The 19,660-nt window shown below is 37.1% G+C and overlaps 1 protein-coding gene across 50 annotated transcripts in view; it reads right to left on the bottom strand.

Moving 5' to 3' along the window:
• MBNL1 (muscleblind like splicing regulator 1) overlaps window positions 1–19,660 on the bottom strand; it is a 222,835-nt gene that overhangs the window by 151,042 nt on the left and 52,133 nt on the right. For 27 of the 50 annotated variants that reach the window (XM_086390839.1, XM_086390806.1, XM_086390862.1 and 24 more), the window contains exon 2: window positions 8,691–9,674. The exons of 9 other annotated variants lie outside the window; for them this stretch is intronic. In XM_086390839.1, coding sequence (XP_086246965.1) covers window positions 8,691–8,864 — 174 coding nt within the window. In that variant the 5' untranslated portion in view covers window positions 8,865–9,674. Of the gene's footprint in view, window positions 1–8,690; window positions 9,675–9,859; window positions 10,290–19,660 lie in introns of those variants that run through there. 14 more of the 50 variants (XM_086390817.1, XM_086390883.1, XM_086390922.1 and 11 more) reach the window with 1 other exon arrangement.

Genomic DNA, 19,660 nt, shown 5'->3' with positions numbered 1-19,660 from the left:
TGAGTCCTTAGAAAAAAGAACGGTTACCTGGAAGACATATATCAAAAAAGTCTTCCCACCCCGGGGAAACTTTATAGACTACAGCCCCTCATTCCACGTTGTTGCTGTTCAGTCACTAAGTTGTGTCCGATTCTTCACAACCCCATGGACTGCAGCATGCCAGGCTCCTCTGTCCTCCACTTTCTCCCAGAGTTTGCTCAAATACAAGTCCATTGAGTCGGTGATCCCATCTCATCCTCTGCCTCCCCCTTCTTCTGCCCTCAATCTTTCCCAGCATCAGGGTCTTTTCCAATGAGTTGGCTCTTTGCATCAGGTGGCCAAAGTACTGGAGCTTCAGCTTCTAAAACAGACCTTCCAATGAATATTAAGGGTTCAGTATTTCCCAAATATTGAATAACCCTCATTCCATACTCTGTCTGTAGTCCCTATGATTCTGAGCCACTGCCTTACTGAAAGCCAGCTCAGCGGCAGAGCAGGCCAAATGCGGAGCTGAGAAAACCTATTGCACTGGCTTGTAGAATATGTCCAGAAGTTTGGGAAAGGCCACTTCTGCATTAGGCCCTGGTGAATTTACACAGCCCCAAACTGAAACTTGAAATATATTTTTCCCATTGAAAGAGTTTAACAAAAGCAGTTGGGGGTCTATGACACTAATATAACTTAAGATGTATGATGAGATGGTATTCACAATGCTTCTGGGGAGCCTCCTGGGTTTAATTAATAATCAGAATTTCCAGGGTACTATTTGTACTGGACTATAACTCAAGCATCTTATAGGTTACTTAGGCTTCCCAGGGTTGGACTAATGACTTAACCACACTGCTTCTGTGGGAAAATGCTTTCTAAATGATTAAAACTTTGGAATATGGGTTGTTTTTTTTTTTAATACAATGGGGGATAGCTATATGGTTTATACAGTGACCACTTATTTAAGATGATTAATTCAAAATGTTTTCCTACATGGCCATACATTTAAAAGAAATATATCTGAAAGTTGGTGGCAGCATTCTTGATGCCATTTTGTGTTCACTTATTGATTCATTTGTTGACTTAAAATATAATTACTTTTGAGTATCTACTGCTTTAGGCCCAATGCTGCAAATCTGTCTGATACATTAATTTTTATTCTAAAGCACTGCTGTTCAGGTGTTTTCTTTGCTGAATCTTTGGGATGTGGATATATAAATTAAGAAGTAATGTTTTACAGGAAAGTTGTTAAAAGTATAGGCAGTGAAATTAGGTTACCAGGCTTGGAGTTCACCTTTTACTGGTTTACTTTACACACATCACTTAACTCCTCTATACCTCAGTGTGACCATCAGAGGAATGGCAGTGATACTGGTAACTCTTCAAAGAGTATTTGTGAGGACTTAATATATGAAAAAATTGAAAGCACTGAAAATACCATCATAGAATTATTTTTAATAAATAATAACTGTTTTTATCTTGCTTCATACAGAGTAAATAAGAGTGATGTATATCTGCAGAAGCAGCAGAAACAGGGATCAGAGTAAATACAGATTCTTTTGTCAAAATCATTTGAGACCTGTTTTTTATGACTTACATTCTTGTTATATTCGTTATAAATATTTAACTGTGCATATAAATATGTACTGGCAATAGGAAAAATAAAAAATAAAGCAAACAATTTTTTATTCTGCATTAGCAAAAATCAATCCATTTGTATTATGATATACTAGATTTTATTGACTACATACATCATGATTTGAAAGGGAAAAAAGAAAAAAGCAACTCTCATTAGCTAGGACAGGAAAAGTGATGACAGCTTAACCAAGAAAAGAAGATACAAGTTTCTCTTCGGAAGTGATCTCTCTTCAACTATTCCCATACCCAGGTGCTTTTCAGAGGGGTTAATTGATTCTGGAAGTTTTCTGGGGGGAAAATAAATCTAACTCTCCCATCGCAGTGACTGCCCTCCTGAATATCCATTTCCCTCCTCCTACCTAAACTACCCAGAAACATGGTTTCAATCAGGGCAACGGTTAAGAATACAGTTTCCAGCCCTCCCTGCTACCAGTAAGAAACTAGGATAAATCATTGGGCAGAGCTTAAAAGACTTTTGCTAAAAAGAGCCTAAGTGGACCAGGCAGTGGTTTTTTTGCCCATGGCTCTTCCTGCTTCCTAGAATGCAGAAATGATGGCTGTAGCTGCAATGGCCATCTTACGATTTTTAAATAAACCTATGGTTGGAAGGCATGTGCTCCTTGGGACCTAAGGGTGAAGAAATCTAAGTTCCAGTGACTGCAGAGTCATCACATAGGCCTGGACAACCTACTGAAATATAAATCCTTAATCTGTTTATGTCTTGGGCTTCCCTGGTAGCTTAGTCACTAAAAAAAATCTGCCTGTAATGCAGGAGACCTAGGTTCAATTCCTGGGTTGGAAGATCCCCTGGAGAAGGAAATGGAAACCCACTCCAGTACTCTTGCCTGGGACATCCCATGGGCAGAGCATGGTGGGGTATAGTCCATAGTGTACCAAAGAGTCTAACAAGACTGAATGACTAAACCACCATTACATGATAGAGGAAAGGTTTCTCTGTTACTCACTGTTGAATGTAGTTCCTTATGGACAAAATGTCTAAATCATTTCTATATGACTCCAGAGATAAATGTAAAAAGGGATCTCACCAACACTTCTGATGTTGGGCATGTAAGAAGCTGGAAAGAACTTAGGGATAACACAAGAATAATAATACTGATCAGACATGGCCAAGGCTGAAAGGTATTCAAGAGAAGGCCTTTCAATCAGATAATAATGTGTAAGGGGTTATAACCATTAGAATTTTTCAAAACAAGTCCTTATAATACAGAAAGTTTTATCTCTAACAACAAACCAAATGCTATCTCAAAGTTTAAATCTGTCAAAAATGTGCCACAAGAGTATAAGTAACACCGTAGGTGATGTGCATTTGATGTTATTTATATAGGAAAAATAGTATTAAAACTCTATAGCTGTTTATCATAAATAAATTTTGAAATAAGATGTCCTCACCAAAATTACTCTTGTTTATAGTGAAATTCACCAAGAAATCACTACTCTAACAATCTGTTATACTTTAAGCAACTACGTATTTCTAACAAGCCTTTTCAGTTGCTTTTACTGAAGCTTTGACATATTATTAACCAGCATCTGGGGAGGGAAATGGGAGGAAGGTTCAAGAGGGAGGGAATATATGTATACCAATGGCTGATTCATATTGAGGTTTTGACAGAAAACAACAAAATTCTGTAAAGCAATTATCCTTCAATTAAAAAATAAATTAATTTAAAAAACAACCAGCATCAGTGCTGAATTAAAGACCGTCTATTTAGTTATCCATTTTCACTGACATAATTTTTGGCCTTGTTAACATAGAAATTGCTCCCCTATCTACAAGCACAAAATGTGTTTCTGCTAAAGTTAAAAAAAAAAAAAAAAAAAACCACTTCAAAATTTGCTCAATACGATCTCTTTGTAAGAAAATAAGAAGCTTTGTCTAAGTCTGTGGGAAGGCAGAGACATTGCTCAGCATGAAAGGTAACAGATTAGCGATGTTGATAGCTGAAATCCTCTACTTATCCTTGGCAAGGAAAATGACAGCATTTAAGCTTCCCAAACTAGGTCCCTAGGTGTCTGCGCTGAGTCTGAGAAACATTCAATTTCTCACCTCTCGCGTGAACTGGGCGCATGTCACACACTTCCTGAATACAAGATTTACCCCATGCTGCATAGGCTCTTTCAAGTCAGTAACAGCCGTCAGTAACAGCCTTGTTTGTACATGGAATCATTTTGAGGCCATTTGTGGAATCAGACTTTTATGTATGTTCTGAAGTACAATTACAGTTTGAACTCGATTATAAGTGCCACATTGCTTTAGGTTTAAACTGTTTTTAGTTTTGCCGCACACAAAAAATTAAACAAGATTAAATACAAAAAAGAAAAAACAGAAGTGTACCAAAATCTTATGCAGAAAAAAAAAAGGAGCTCCAGAATTAGTGCCTTACATATCATGATTCAAAACATTCCTTGAAATTTGTCCAGAAGTTTAAAAATCTTTACTCCTTTAAAAATATTACTCTAAAAAAGTCAAACCATAGAATATAAATAGGTAAATGAATAAAGTTGTAAGTATTACCAAAGCAGCTGCAGCTATTGAGAATTTCATTAAAGAAAGGTTCGTGTCAGAGTTGATGACATCACACTTGGCACATTTACAGGCTGTTCTTTACAAAGTTGTGAAGTTTCTGCTTAGAAAATTTAACTTAAACTTTAACATGCTACACATTGCCACACAAATTATGCTCATAGTCAGTTCATCTCTTAAGTCACTAGAGGGTAACGAGGAAGTCCTATCAACCTGTCACTGAAAGACACATCGAATATATACCTACAGAGTCACATGTACACAAATATAATACTCTGTCAAAGTTGTAACATCACATGGCAGGTGCCCTTAGCAAAAAAGACAACGACAACAAATTCTAAGTAAAAGTTATTCCAATTAAGAGCCTACCAGATCAAAGTTTTAATTCAAAAGTAGATGTTTAGCCTGAAACTTGCAGATACCATTTCATCAGGATTATCAGTTAAATTGGTTTAAAAGACATGGCAGAAAGATTTATACTAGGATTTGGAGCTAAATTGAAGATAAAACTGTGTTAACAATGGAAGATTTCTAAAATCTAACTGTCAACAGCTTGAGACCACTTTACTAGGGCCATTCATGTCTGTCTCCACATAACCATCCAGAACCTTGGTTTATTTGTATTTCTAACTTTGGGTTTTCTAGTTGTTCATTTACCTGTATGTTTACTTATTTGTGTGTCTTCTAATGGCTAATTTTATTATTTCATATATTATGCCATGTCTTCAGAGGCACCTTAAATGCATCTACCTGTGCCCTTGATTCCATGGCACTTCGTAGTAGAATCTGGTCTCTGATGTGTCTATGATAAACTTGATTAGCTGGGCTAACTGTACACACAAACATGTGTAAAATGAACAATGAATTATCCTAAACAAAATTGCCTGATTTGATAAAAGAACAAGAGACTAAACTTTTCAAAGGTAAAAGAGTTTTGCTAGATTTTTGGAAAATAAATACTAAAGGTTATATTCCTCCCCTCACAACACCTGAAAGATAAATGGATATTTGAACAAAGAAAAATTCCATAAGCTATAGTGTATTTCTGCTGACCAGAAGATGAGTGAAAGCTTACTTTTTTGATAATATAAAAAACTCGGCATCACATTAAAATACATCCTGTAGGCCTTCTTTATATGAACTATTTAATTTTAGTTAAATTATTACTAAAGAAAAAAAGTAACTTGCCATTAACTATTCTTTGAATCATTTCTGAAATATAATATTCTAAAAGCAGCTTATAGCGTGGACATTTTCCTTTTGACATATTTCTCTTTTGGTATCCCTTTTATAAGCCATAAGGGGAAGAAAAAAAACAAAACCCTCTCCAGCATTAAATAAATCACCTTTTCTGATGTTCAGACTACCTAAAGCAATAAAACACTGAAACCTCAAATTCGTAAACAATTTAATTCTCAACATGAATATACTTTGTTGTAAATTAATACTGCAAGTTCAAAAGCAAAATTAAGTGAGAAAAATGAAGCACTTAAAACACATGATTTAATTTATAAATGAGTACTCATTATTATAGCTTTTGTTCTATTTATTGCTATCTTTCTATTTTGTGACTTGTTTCTGTACAATATTCCTCATTATTATATATTCCCATTTTATTTAGCAACACATTTACTGTGATTCAGAATTCTATGTTTTCATGTAGTAAATGCATCTAAAGTTAATTATTTAAACTTTAAAATCACCACTATGCAACTAAAATGCTACCATAGCTGATTTTCTTCCTATTCCCTTTAGAATATGCCAATTTGATTTCTTCTACATAAATACTTTCGTGAACTGTTCGACTTCTGTTTTTAATGAAATGAATTCTCCTCCTCTCTGTAGAAGTCTGCTATAAACCTAAGTCACCTGGGAGCCTGGCCAAAGTCTGAAACAGCACAGCTGAAGGGTACAGCCATTTCCCAGGGTCCTCTCAGAGAGTATTTGGTTTGCTTTCCTAACTTGCTAAAAATAGGAGATTACACAGGCTACCTCCATCTCAGGGCTCAAGAACTCACAAAAGGCTGGACTATGGATTGGAGCAATACATACAACACATTTTATTAAAGAAGTCAGGATATTACAAGTTCTCTAAATTCCTTCCGTTTACTCTCTGAAACAATACAAATGATCTAGCGGTTACTGGCATGGAAACCTCATAATGCTCCCAAATTTCAGAACTTCAGGCATGAGTCAAAGAATTACTTTAACTGTTTTAAAATATGTTTTTGATCTATTTTAGCCACAAAGTCAAACACAGGAAGACTACTACCTAAAAGGTAGGATTCTAAATACTGTATCAAGAATCACATGTGTTAGTTACAAACATACACACAAATAGATGAAACATGGTTTTTGAAACATGAATACCTAATTAACACATTCCAAAATTTTTAAATTAATTTTTAACAGAGTCATTTCACTAACACTTAAGAAGCTGCTGTCATTCTGGGCATGAAGCTCCACGAGAAATAAATTTGTGTTTATTTTTCCTCTTATTCAAATTGAAATATTTTACTACATTTTAGACGCTATAAATTAAATTTCCGTTTCTCTTAGAAAGAACAAAGAGTATGGACAACGTTTGCACTGATTAGCTGCTATAACGAGTTCATTTCAAAAGTAAATTTAAAATCTTAAAATTGTTATTTAAAAAAGTCCTTGATGTGGCAGTTGAATCTTGTTAACCACACAGCATGTCATTAAGCAATGCTGCTGCTTTGCTCAAAGGGGGACTGTTCTGTGGCCACAAGTGAGTAGCAACTAAAAAAATATTTTGAGAGGGGAAAATAGCAACTGAATTTTAATGTTTCACAATATTTCCAAATGCCGTGGAGGCAGGTCTTCTGTGAAACCACTCAATGTCACAGCGAAGTTTAATGCCCTTCGTTCTTCAGCTACCAGTGTACCATCAACTGTCTGTGGGATTAAAAATTGGATTTAGTAGTAATTGGGTCAAAACAGGGTTCCTTACAGACAAAGCTGGTTATTGACAAGCATAATTAGCCTTTTGCCCCTCATTTATGGGTCCCAGTCTCTAATTACACCTAAATTCAGTCGGCAGAATTTAGGATGACACACTCACACGGTACAACTACTGCGTGCCCTTCATGGATGCCTTTCCAAACAAGAGGGGATAAAAGGCCCAGGGTAACTTATAACTTTTGTTTATTGATCTTTAGAACTATGTCATTAAGAACAACCTAACATTATATTTTTCTTATTGTTAATGCTTTCTTTTATATTCTACTTTGAAGATAATATCCTTGAGTCTTTGGTGAAAACTTTAGCAAAGTGAGCAGCACAAACTGACCAAGAAGCAATGTACTGAAAGAGTTAACTCACAACTTAACTCCTAACACTGGGGTGAGATATGGGTTAACTTATGTATTAAATACTTCAGTTAATTCTCCCCTATGGTATTAAAGAAAAATTTTTATAGCACTTTTTTTTTTTTTGCATCAGACAAGATATGTCTATGAAACCTTCACTTCTATATATTTGTCAAAATGATAGCAACCTCCTTCTCAAAGGTTCAGAGTGAATTACACCTGCATATTAATATTCAAAGGCGATTCAATTAAACCAAGTATGTAGAGAGTGCCTAGGAATCTTCACATTTGTAGTTTTGACCTTACACATCAAAATAAAGACATGTATGCTATCTTTTAAAAGACTCACTTTCAACCTTGATAGCTGAAATATGAATCCAATGACATTTTGAATGCCAAAATACACTAAAGTGAATGTGCTAGGATTACGGTACCCACAATAGCTAACTTTTTACAGTCTGGCTGATACTGTTACAAATAAAAAATAATAATCAGGAGCTAACAGAAAAAAACCTGCTAAATTACTTCACATTTGAATTTTAGAAACAAAAAAGTCCAATTAATAATAGTACTTTTTATAGAGTTTCCACTGATTTATAAAACTCACATTCAACAAAGTTTATGCCTCTGATAGTATACTGTAAGAGCAGTTCAGAACCTTACTTCTAGTTATATTTTCCATAAAATGCATTGCTTCTGGCCTTAAAATAATATGCTCATATAATAAAAAGGAAATCCATAATGTCAAAATATTAATATAAAAAGTCTATCCAAGTTTAGCTAACAAAATCTGCTTTTCTTTTACAACTATACAGCACGTTTTCAAACAAGCAAAAACAAACCATCCCCATCTAGCCACTGCTATAGCCCCATATACAGTCTATGCATATGCTGACACATACATGTATCTGTATTTACTATTTCTCTAGACTGACTTAGCCAGTACTAAGTAAAAGTATGCTGACACTTTCTGCTCTAGGGAAAAAAAAAAATCACAGCATTAAAGGACAGATAAAAGTTATCATAACAAAGTTTGGCCAGACTTGGCTCTGTTGCTTCTCAATAAAGTCCCCCACCCCAACATCATCAATAAGAAGACACTGTATAACTGTTAACAAAGCAATCCATAATTCCAAACTCAGTGGACTGCATGTCCATATCCCCTTTATTCAATTATTGCGTATCCTTAAAATAAGATAATATTTACTCACTTTCAATGAATCAAAGCAGGCGATTACTCGTCCATTTTCAACTTGGCAGCTTTTCGAAGGATGTGCAAATTTACATTCCGTGTCTGGCCGTGAGCAAGTCCCCCTTTGGAACTCTCTACATACTTCCAGTGTTAGCCATTTTGTGTCCCGAATTGGTGTGACACTAACAGCCATGTTTAGATTTTACAGGTAGTTAAAATTTTCAGTGAAACCAACAAACCCAACCCCCCTCAAAAAAAAAAAGTAACAACCAAAAAAAAAAAAAACTGAACTGATAAAACTGTAAAATGATGAAAATGTCCCCTCCAAAATACTTTTCCCCCACTCCCTGCTTTAAAAGTACATGGAAAATTGTGTTCTCAATATCAAGGAAAAGATCTCCCACTAGAAATTCACAGCATGAAACTGTTAATTCAAAGAGGTTTTGGTTTTTAGAGAAATACTAGGATCGTAAGTAGATGAACGTTTAAAAGTACGGCCTCGAATCAGCCTTGTGCTCTCAGTAACCCCTTCCCAGTGCCAATTTGGAGCCCAAAATGCAAGCATGAAAACGTGGCAGACCCTCTGACACCGAATTTCCAAGCTGCTTTCAGCAAAGTTGTCTGAAAGGTAATTTCCTCACAGCTGAATTTGCAATGGAGTTTGGTGGTGCAATCGGTATTGATTAGTTTGGCATAGACAGATGCAGCAGTTTAGAGCAAAATCGAGAAAATGATTTTGTTTTTCCTTCTTGATTTCCTGGCAGAAGATATCTTACTTTTTCAGCAAACTTTTCTTTTAAAACTAAAGCAGCCTAGGGCAATGCCAGATACTTAGAGCTTTTTTCTTGATTATAAGTAGAAATGGGGGTGTCTGGGCTAGAGGTGGAGGGTGGATGTGCTGTCGTCACAGTCTAGCTGGCAGCAAGCAAGGCAAAAGCAGAGACTGCTCTAGAAGCGGTTCCAAGCAGCAGAGACGTCAGGAAAGGCACTTCTTAGTACCAACCTGTAGAAAAAAGAGATAGGTTAAGATTTACTAAGTAGCTCTTCACTGATGTCCTAAGACAGTATCACAACCTTGCCATGTGCTACCAGACTAAGTCATATTCAAGCCAGCCTCCCTCTCTCTCCCTCTCTCTCACTCTCTCTCTCTCACACACACACACATACACACACACACACACTACTTACAGTGAGGCATATTGCAGCCAGCCATCGTAGATTTATTAAAAAAAGGGGCCGTTTCCCCTTGTGAAGCAATGCATGATAGAGAGATAACCAATCACAGATAGTGTTGCAGCAATATTCTGGGCAGAAAGCCAATAGTGTGGGTTGTCTTATGAAAGGTCGCGCCTGTCAGACGTTCATTACTATGCTATAAGCACAGAAAATGTCCATCAGATGTGACTTATTCCACTGCAAGAGGACGAGCATGTGGGTTTTGAATTTACCCAACATGCAGTTAGTGGACTAAACCATGTTAGTTTCAAAACAGCTTCCCAAACAAGTCCAAGCACTTGAAGATCATTACCAGGAAATAAAAAGCAAGGTTTAAAAATTGCAGCCGACTTCCAAGCTGCTTTCCCTCTGGCTCTGCGCAGGGACAGGCACTGAACAGCCTGCTCCTGCTGTCCTGACACGTGAATAAAAAAGGAAAGGGGTGTTTACAAATGGTACATTCTCCTGACCTATCCAATTCACTTCCTTCTCCAGCCTAAGTCCTGCCCCTCCACTGAAAGTGGCACTCCTACTGTAAAACTATTCCATTCAGCCCGCAGACACTTTGTCAATATATCACAGGCAGGCGAGATATGAACAAAAGCATCCTTTATTTGAACATTTTTTAAGCAAAAGCTGAGGTCATGTGGGGGAAATAAGGAGTGCAGTGTTGTCAGTGTGTCTGGCAAATCTGAAGTCAACCTCAAGGGAGAAAGTGATTCCATCGCAGAAACATTAAATATTAAGTGAGCAGTTTGATTTGGGCAGTATGATGCATTTCAGAGGTACAAATGAAGCCAGAGGCTGGGGGTTGGGGGGTGAGGGACCCCCCCATTGCCTAAAGATCTAGTAACTCGGCACCACAAGACCGTTCCCTATATACAGCAGGGCATTTTTGCCTTTAACAACTTACTTTCAATCAGAATGGGAAAACTTTCCCCAAAATGCTTAGTAGTTACAGAATAGCAGACATATTATTTTTTCCCTTTTGAATACTACCAAAGGAAACAAGGCTTAAATAACTCTAGAAGCTTCACACTCCAAAGAGGCAATGACAGTATAATAAATAGTATCTGATTACTTCTTCCAGGGCCAAAAATGGCCAATGGGCATATAACATGTTTATAACTTGGAAATTAAAATACAGAATATGAATATATACACACATACATATAGATAAAACATGGATATATAGCAGAATTTTTTAAATTTGTTTTAAGATTAATACTGTCATTTTTAACATTATTTTTTTTAGAAACTGCCAGATACTAGGTTTAGAAAATATTGTAAATATTTTTTTACAAAAAGCCACAACTTTTGAGAAAGATTAAAAAAAAAAAATTCACACTGATGCTCCAGAAGTATCTTTGTTTTCAAAAAATTTTCTAGTCCTACTTCCTGGTTCCATAAAAAACAAAGCCAAGTTAGTCACAAACTCTAAGACTTATTCACCTTCCTTAATATTTGCTCTGCATTCAAAACTTCTCGACTACCTCATGCTGTGAGTGTGTACCACATCTGTGGTCAACATCTCTTTTGTCTTTCTCTCTGCAACCACTACCTCCTTTTCTTTGGGGTCGTGCTCAGTCCTGTCCGACTCTTTAGGATCCCACAGACTGTAGCCCGCCAGGCTCCTCTGTCCACCTAATCATCCTGGTAAGAATACTGGAGTGGATTGCTATTTCCTCCTCCAGAGGATCTTCCCAACCCAGAAACTGAATCCCTATCTCCTGCATTGGCAGGCGGCTTCTTTACCATTGAGCCACCTGGGAAGCCTACCAACATGTCACTTCCTCCAAGACTCTATCAAGATGTCACTTCCTTCATCCCCATCCACCCATATATTAACACTGCCTCCTCCCAATTACCTCTGCTCCCCAATCAGTGTCTGATTTGCATTTATATGACTGACCCATGAGACGGCATGTTCCCAAGGCCAGAAACAATCTTACACATCTTAGAACCCTTAAGTGTCTGGCTTAGAGACGGAAAACAGGTGGAGCCCCATAAACTTCAGTAAATTAAATGATCAATTTCTATTTCAGCACTGGCATTAACTTTACAGCACAAAAATACACAAACACATGCAGGAACACACCCCTATAAACACATATGAGCACCCACAAACACAAACTTGAAAACACACACACACCCATTATTGCCTCTGTAAGTTACTGTGTTCTAGGGTCACTCAGGCTTCCCAAATGCCTAAGAATCCTCCCCTTGGCCTGGACCGCCCCCTCTGACACTCCAGCTTTTCTAAAATTTCCTCACTATCAAGTCCCTCCTCCTCTGTGTTCCTCTCACTATCAATAATGGATATGATCTTACATGTCACAAATATTTCATAATAAAAATAGTAGCTCTCAGTCATGAACTTTCTCTCACCTTCCTACCACCCATCTTTAAACTATCTTTTTGTATCTTTCTTCTCAGTCTCCCAGTTCTCTCTTCTACTGCCCAAGGTTAAGCTGCTACCTTGACTGGCTCCTTCTTAAGTCCTCTTCCTCTCTAAATTCCTGCTATATATATTCCTGCTTTTCCTCTTAGCTCTTAAAGTGCTAAAGGAGCTCTAAAATGGAAGGGGTTACATGGTAGGAGGAAGGGGACCTTGCCTAGTTATACATCACCTCTCTCTAATGTTCCTAATTCATCAGTCCCAAACAGAAGTCTGAAGAGTCACCTACACTGCTCTTTTCTTGCTTCCTCCTCCTCCATTCACTTTTAAAAATGTATCGGTGTGACCTGCACAACTCCTACCTTACTGCTCAGTGACAGTCATCGATGCTCCCATCAAAGCCAAATCTAAAGACTGCACAGTCCTTGTCATTACTTGACCTCTTATCAGCATGCTGCACAACTCCCTCTTTCTCCCTTCCCCTTGTTTTAAACTGACACATTTTATCTTTTTTGGTCTCTCCCAGCCCTGCACCTCTACTTTCCCAGGGAGAGAGGGGCTGTGGGTTCTCAGCATACACCATCCAGGTGGGAGCTGCTGAAACTTGTTACATGCTAAACCTTTGGATGGACACATACCTCCTCATCCCTTCTTGTTTAAACTGCTATTCAAATATCTCCTTCTCTAAAAAGGCTATGCTAACTCTGCTAAACAGTCTACCCCTTCACAATATTCTCAGTACTTTGTATCTCTTAGAACTTTTGTCCCCCAGGTTATAAATTCCACAACAACAGGGTGTTTATCGCCACTTTTTTTTTTTAACCCAGTCCCTGGAACATGATGTTTTTTTAAATGTTGAAGAAAATAATTTTATTCAACCTATTAGAAATAAACATGTTTATGAGGACATGTGTCCAACCCTGAGGAAAGTTTCATCATGATCTATGAGATCCAAACAATGAGGAAAGGCAATGGCATGGCACACAGGAATAACTTCACTACTCGGGGTAACCCCCAAGTAGTATTTATGTACTGTATTTATGTCTAAATACAACTACAAAATTCATTTCTAGCATTGTTTTTCCCTTCTACCATGTTACAGACTTAGTCATACTCAAGTAACAAAATATACCTTAATTACTAAAATGCTTACAAATGGGTGTTCTGATTATATTTTCTGTAGCAGACCAGTTAAGTCAAAAAGTATTACTGAAAAAATATAGCTATGTATTTTTAAGCTGAAAATACTATTATAAAATGTATTAGTCAAGGTGATAATCAAAATATTTATAATTAGCCAGACATGGACAAGTGAGCGATCAGACTGTACACTGATCTTTATGAAATACTCCAGCTACACCTGATAATATGTGTTTCAGCCTTCGACACAGGGCACTGGGTGTAACGAACTCATATCTTATCTGAAAAAAACGTATTTGAGTAAACTGCTGATATCAGAATGCTATCTTGTAATCTTTTTCTTTATTCAAAAATAATTTCAGGGAAGACCAGAAATCTTCATAACTTTAATAAAAATTAAGATTTTATAGGATTTGGACCAATACTTCAGTGGTAATGGATTTTTTGTTCAATAGATAGAGATAATATTTAAATGTGTATGGGTATTGTGCAGATTGTAGGAATTCTTGCAAATGTATCACCCTAAAAATATGTATTGTTTGCAAATAATTATTGAAAGAAGCACTGCTACTGTAAAGGCATTAGCTAACAGGTAAACTTCTTCTGAGGTAAAATTTTGACTGATATTTCAATATGTAATAAACTTCCCTGAAGAAAAACAAAGAAATGGAGAACTTAACTGTTTTCAGTGACAATCAAAATTTAACAACCTATATAGGTTTTTAAGGTAAGAGCCTTCTTTTACCTATTGATCAAATTCAAAACAGTAAAGTGTAGAGTTCCTTACATCATGTGACACGTTCTATTGATACAAACAAGCATAGTCCTCCCAAGAACCAAGATCAGTTTCTCCTTAAGTGATATCAGAATTCACATGTATTTTCTACTTTAAGGTAAATGGAAAGAATAAAATATAAAGACAGAAGAAAAGAAACCAAAAATAGGATAAAGTATAAAAAGAAAAAGCCTGAGGAAGTACAGATAATTACTCTTATAGCAATTGATATATATTAGCACTAAACTAACAGTGGATTTGCTCCTTGGAAGAAAAGTTATGAGCAACCTAGACAGTGTGTTAAAAAGCAAAGACATTACTTTGCCAACAAACATCCGTCTAGTCAAAGCTATGGTTTTTCCAGTAGTCATGTATGGATGTGAGTTGGATGATAAAGAAAGCTGAACGCCAAAGAATTGATGCTTTTGAACTGTGGTTCAAAAAGAAGATTCCTGAGAGTCCCTTGGACTGCAAGGAGATCCAACCGGTCTATCCTAAAGCAAATCAGTCCTGAATATTCATTGGAAGGACTGACGCTGAAGCTGAAACTCCAATACTTTGGCCACCTGATGCAAAAAACTGACACACTAGAAAAGACCCTGATGCTGGGAAAGACTGAAGGCAGGAGGAGAAGGGGACAGCAGAGGATGAGACGGTTGGATGGCATCACTCACTCGATGGACATGAGTTTGAGTAAGCTCTGGGAGTTGGTGATGGACAGGGAAGCCTGGTGCTTCAGTCCATGGTGTGGCAAAGAGTCGGACATGACTAACTGAACTGAACTACAGTGGATTATTACATGTGCGTGCCCAATGGCGTGTGACTCTTTGTGTCCCCATGGACTATAGCCCACCAGGCTCCTCTGTCCATGGGATTTTCCAGGAAAGAATACTAGAATGGGTTGCCATTTCCTACTACCCAAGATCTTCCCAATTCAGGGATCGAACTCGAGCCTCCTGAAACTCCTGCACTGACAAGCAGATTCCTACCTCAGTGCCACCTGGGAAGCCCTTAACAGTGGAATGCATTCATGTAAATATCTATTTAAAGGCTGCATACATTGTGCAATACAGGATAAACAGACACAAGGAATAAGACTAAAATTCTGTTTTGGAGAACTGGTTGGCCTCTATGAGCAAGGTTAAACTTCCTAGTCACAAATGTTCACTAATCATTTCAATTCTTCTGGACCAAATATAGGCAGATTGGTTCTACATGCCAGAGTAGTTAGCTGGGAATTTGGGGGACTTTTTTCATAAGTTTTGATTTTGAAATGTTATGTATTGAGGAAGTTAACTTAGTAATTATTTGAGGTTTCTTTTTTTTTTTGTTAACTTACTAAGAAAGTTTCAAGCTAACTGGAAGAGACGGCCAACTTTGCTGAGTATATTTGGAGCTGACGAGAAAAGGAGCCTTGTCCAAAACTTCTCCCCCTGGCTCACTGGTGTCGACAAGTCTGTAACTAGCAATGTATCACTTCAGTAAACTAAGTTAGCTCACAGCACAATTTTGCCCATGGCTTTTCCCAAATATTAACAGAGATTTTGGTAAACAAATAACTAAGCATTTCTGGAGGCTATATAGCTATTTCTCTACTCACAAGGGACTAAATAAAGTAACAAAATCATTTATTACATGGGAAAAAACTGTGTTCTGAATGGGTTAATGCAATCTTCACCTGTATTCAACTCCATATAACAAAAAGCTAAGATCAGTGTTTCTCAGTGAGGGGGAAGCACCCTAGTGGTAGCACCCATGGTGATTTTCAGTGATGCAGAAACAACGTAATTTTAATAGATGCATCAGAATGCTAAAACAAGCTCGTCAAAGTGTGTGGATATGTAACTTAGGAAGAGGCTAAAGTATAACAAAAGAATTTAAGGAATAATAATAAATATACTGGTAAAAATCATAAAGAATATATGCAAATAACTGAAGTTTTAGATAAATTGCTGAGAAAAAAGATAACTTTCAACCACAAATCCTCTGGAATGGCACAGCAATAGGCAATGTGGCCTACTGGTCTGACGCTCTGCATTGTTTTGGGTGACAGGTTGCTTGCAAGGAAAGAAAGATTATGTTTACCAACTCAAACAAGTAATCTAAGATCTATCAAAGCATTCCTTTAAGATGCTGATAAGGTTTGCTTCCCTAATCATCCAGTGGTGTCTTACTGGAAGGATACTGAAGGAAGTCCGTTAGGTGATGCATTATTGCTAAAGATTAGAATTCCAAAAGCAAGCAACTAAACTTTCAAGTTAGATAATGACTACTGTCCCTTTAAGGATTTATATTTAAGACAAAAACGAAACAGGAAGTCTCTATGCAGTGATTAAAAAGTGAATTTTGAAATGATTCCTATAAAAGGCAAAATTATAAAACATAAAAAGGTATTAGAAGATAAATATCAAGACGTCTTGCTGCATTTTGTAGCCTGAGCCACCAGTTCTGTACCTAAATGTGCCCTCACCAGTCCCTACAGCAAAGTTTATCTTCCTAGAAGCTTTTCGGCCCACTGTCAAAAGTATGCAAACCTCTCTTCCTCTTAACACCAGTGCAGACTTGCCAGCCCCTTATCCTGCTTTATTCTTCTTTACAACTCTTGTTAGTATTTTCATAATAGTATGTACCTATTTTACTATCTGCTTATCATCTGCTTTTTCCATTAAAATGTAAGCTCCGTGACAGCAGGCAGGTACCAGCTAGTTTCTTCACCAAACAGCCACCACCAACACAGCACAAGGTCCAGACTAAGTCAACGATCAGCATTTGTTGCATGATAATATTTTTCTTAGTGTATCTGAACACTAGTTTACAAATATTTGCTACAACTTATAATGCCTAAACAATAGATACACAGTTTAAAACACTGATATGTCACCTTTATAACTGAATGAAATCAGCATCAAAGACCACTTATTGGAAAGAAAGCATAAGGAAAGGAAGTTAATTAACATAAAACCATTTTTATACTTCCTTAATTGGGAAGCTGACAGAAGTCTTTTTAATCCATGAAATAATTTGAAATAGATACACATGGTTTTGCAAATTTTTAACATGTAAATAATTATTGGTGCATTTCTGACAGAATCAGTCCTCAGTTCTGGCTAAAGAAGGAAAATTTGCTTTTTTTTTTTAGGATTCCAAACAGGCAGTCTTTTAACATTTCCCTCTATTCCATAAGAAAGTATAACAACACTATGAATGCTACTTTATCATTCTTTGAGACAAAATACTAATCCTATTTAGTGTTTTATTTACTCTGTATATTACAAAAAGATGAAGTTATCTTGTTAGCCTTAGGTAGTCATTTCTGATCCGTTCATGTCATTTAATATTTCAAAATAATAACTAGGAAGTCAGAACACAAGACTACAGTAAAATCAACAGTGTTGAATACATGTGCAATGTGCTAAAAGACAGAAAAAACAAATCTAACTATTCTGGCAGTTTTCAGGAAGAATGATTCATTAACCCAACTGAAATCTACCAATGTGAAATAAGCATGACAAAACTCTGAACATTAAATGCAACGTGATACATTGTGATATTGTTATTTCCAGAGCAAAACTATAATTATGGACTTTGATTTTAAAGTTTACTTTTATGAGTTATATTTTATTTGCCGTAGTAACTAGGGGTCAAAATCTTAATTTTCCATCTCCATACCTTCTGAACAGTATCACCGAGCTTCTTATTGAGGCTGGTGATACCTTCATCTAAAACGTGTTTCAATATGATCTTTATTGCTTGACGAATGGTAGCAAAGTCACCCGTGCTTCCCTAATAACGTTATCATATAACTCAAAAATACGAATGAAGTTGATTCAGTTCAGTTCAGTTCAGTCGCTCAGTCGTGTCTGACTCTGTGACCCCATGAATTGCAGCATGCCAGGCCTCCCTGTCCATCACCAACTCCCGGAGTTCACTCAGACTCACGTCCATCGAGTTAGTGATGGCCATCCAGCCATCTCATCCTCTGTCGTCCCCTTCTCCTCCTGCCCCCAATCCCTCCCAGCATCAGAGTCTTTTCCAATGAGTCAACTCTTCTCATGAGGTGGCCAAAGTACTGGAGTTTCAGCTTTAGCATCATTCCTTCCAAAGAACACCCAGGACCATCACCATGGGAAAGAAATGCAAAAAAGCAAAATGGCTGTCTGGGGAGGCCTTATAAATAGCTGTGAAAAGAAGAGAAGCAAAAAGCAAAGGAGAAAAGGAAAGATATAAGCATCTGAATGCTGAGTTCCAAAGAATAGCAAGGAGAGATAAGAAAGCCTTCCTTAGCGATCAATGCAAAGAAATGGAGGAAAATAACACAATGGGAAAGACTAGAGATCTCTTCAGGAAAATTAGAGATACCAAGGGAACATTTCATACAAAGATGGGCTCGATAAAGGACAGAAATGGTATGGACCTAACAGAAGCAGAAGATATTAAGAAGAGGTGGCAAGAATACACAGAAGAACTGTACAAAAAAGATCTTCATGACCCAGATAATCACAATGGTGTGATCACTGACCTAGAGCCAGATATCCTGGAATGTGAAATCAAGTGGGCCTTAGAAAGCATCACTACAAACAAAGCTAGTGGAGGTGATTAACGAGAGACTTAAGAAAATATTCCCATAGAACCCCGTATATCAGTGAAAATTTGCTGCATGTGAACCTCTTTGCCTCAATGTTCAACTTTCTTTACAAGGCAGAAACCATTCTCACAGCCAGTAGTCATTAAAAGATTTTCCATAATTAACCTATGCCCATTTTCCATTTGAGTAGGTCCAATCGAGCTAAATTATAAAATCAGTATGTGAAGAAATGACAAAAACAAGTAAAAAACATCTGGCTAAAATATAAAGCATATCTCTATTAGAATCAAATAATCATAGCTATCACACTTCCCAACCCAGGGATGGAACCTACATCTCCTGTGTCTCCTGCACTGGCAAGTGAATTCTTTACCACTGAGCCACCTGGGAAGCCCACTATCAACTCTATCTGAGCACACTAACTTGATCTTAACAGATGATTTAGAATGTAACCTAGTAAGCTCAACCTGGGAGATCTTACTGGCTTATTTCTATTGAAGACTGCCCAAAATCTGTTGCTTAATTATTAATCATTATGAGAAAAATATGTGTATTAAAGAGGGTGGTGCTAGTAGTAAAGATTCTGCCTGCCAGTGTAGGAGACCCAAGAGACAGTGGGTTCAATTGTTGGGTGGGGAAGATCCCCGAAGGAGAAAATGGCAACCCACTCTAGTACTCTTGCCTGGAAAATCCCATGGACAGAGGAGCCTGGCAGGCTACAGTCCATGGGGCTGCAAAGAGTCGCACACAACTGAGCACGTATTTCTTCAACTTCAAAAAGATCTAAAAATAATTATTCTTCAGAATATAATGAACGATATCAAACGAATATAGGATGCTATTACTTGAATGCATCCTAATTAAGTGAATTAATGG

The sequence above is a fragment of the Bos grunniens genome, chromosome 1 (assembly GCF_055505025.1).
Source record: "Bos grunniens cultivar Pamir isolate PY7600 chromosome 1, Bosgru_T2T1.0, whole genome shotgun sequence".
Taxonomy (NCBI): Eukaryota; Metazoa; Chordata; class Mammalia; order Artiodactyla; family Bovidae; genus Bos; species Bos grunniens.
This window is presented reverse-complemented; position numbering and strand designations above follow the sequence as displayed.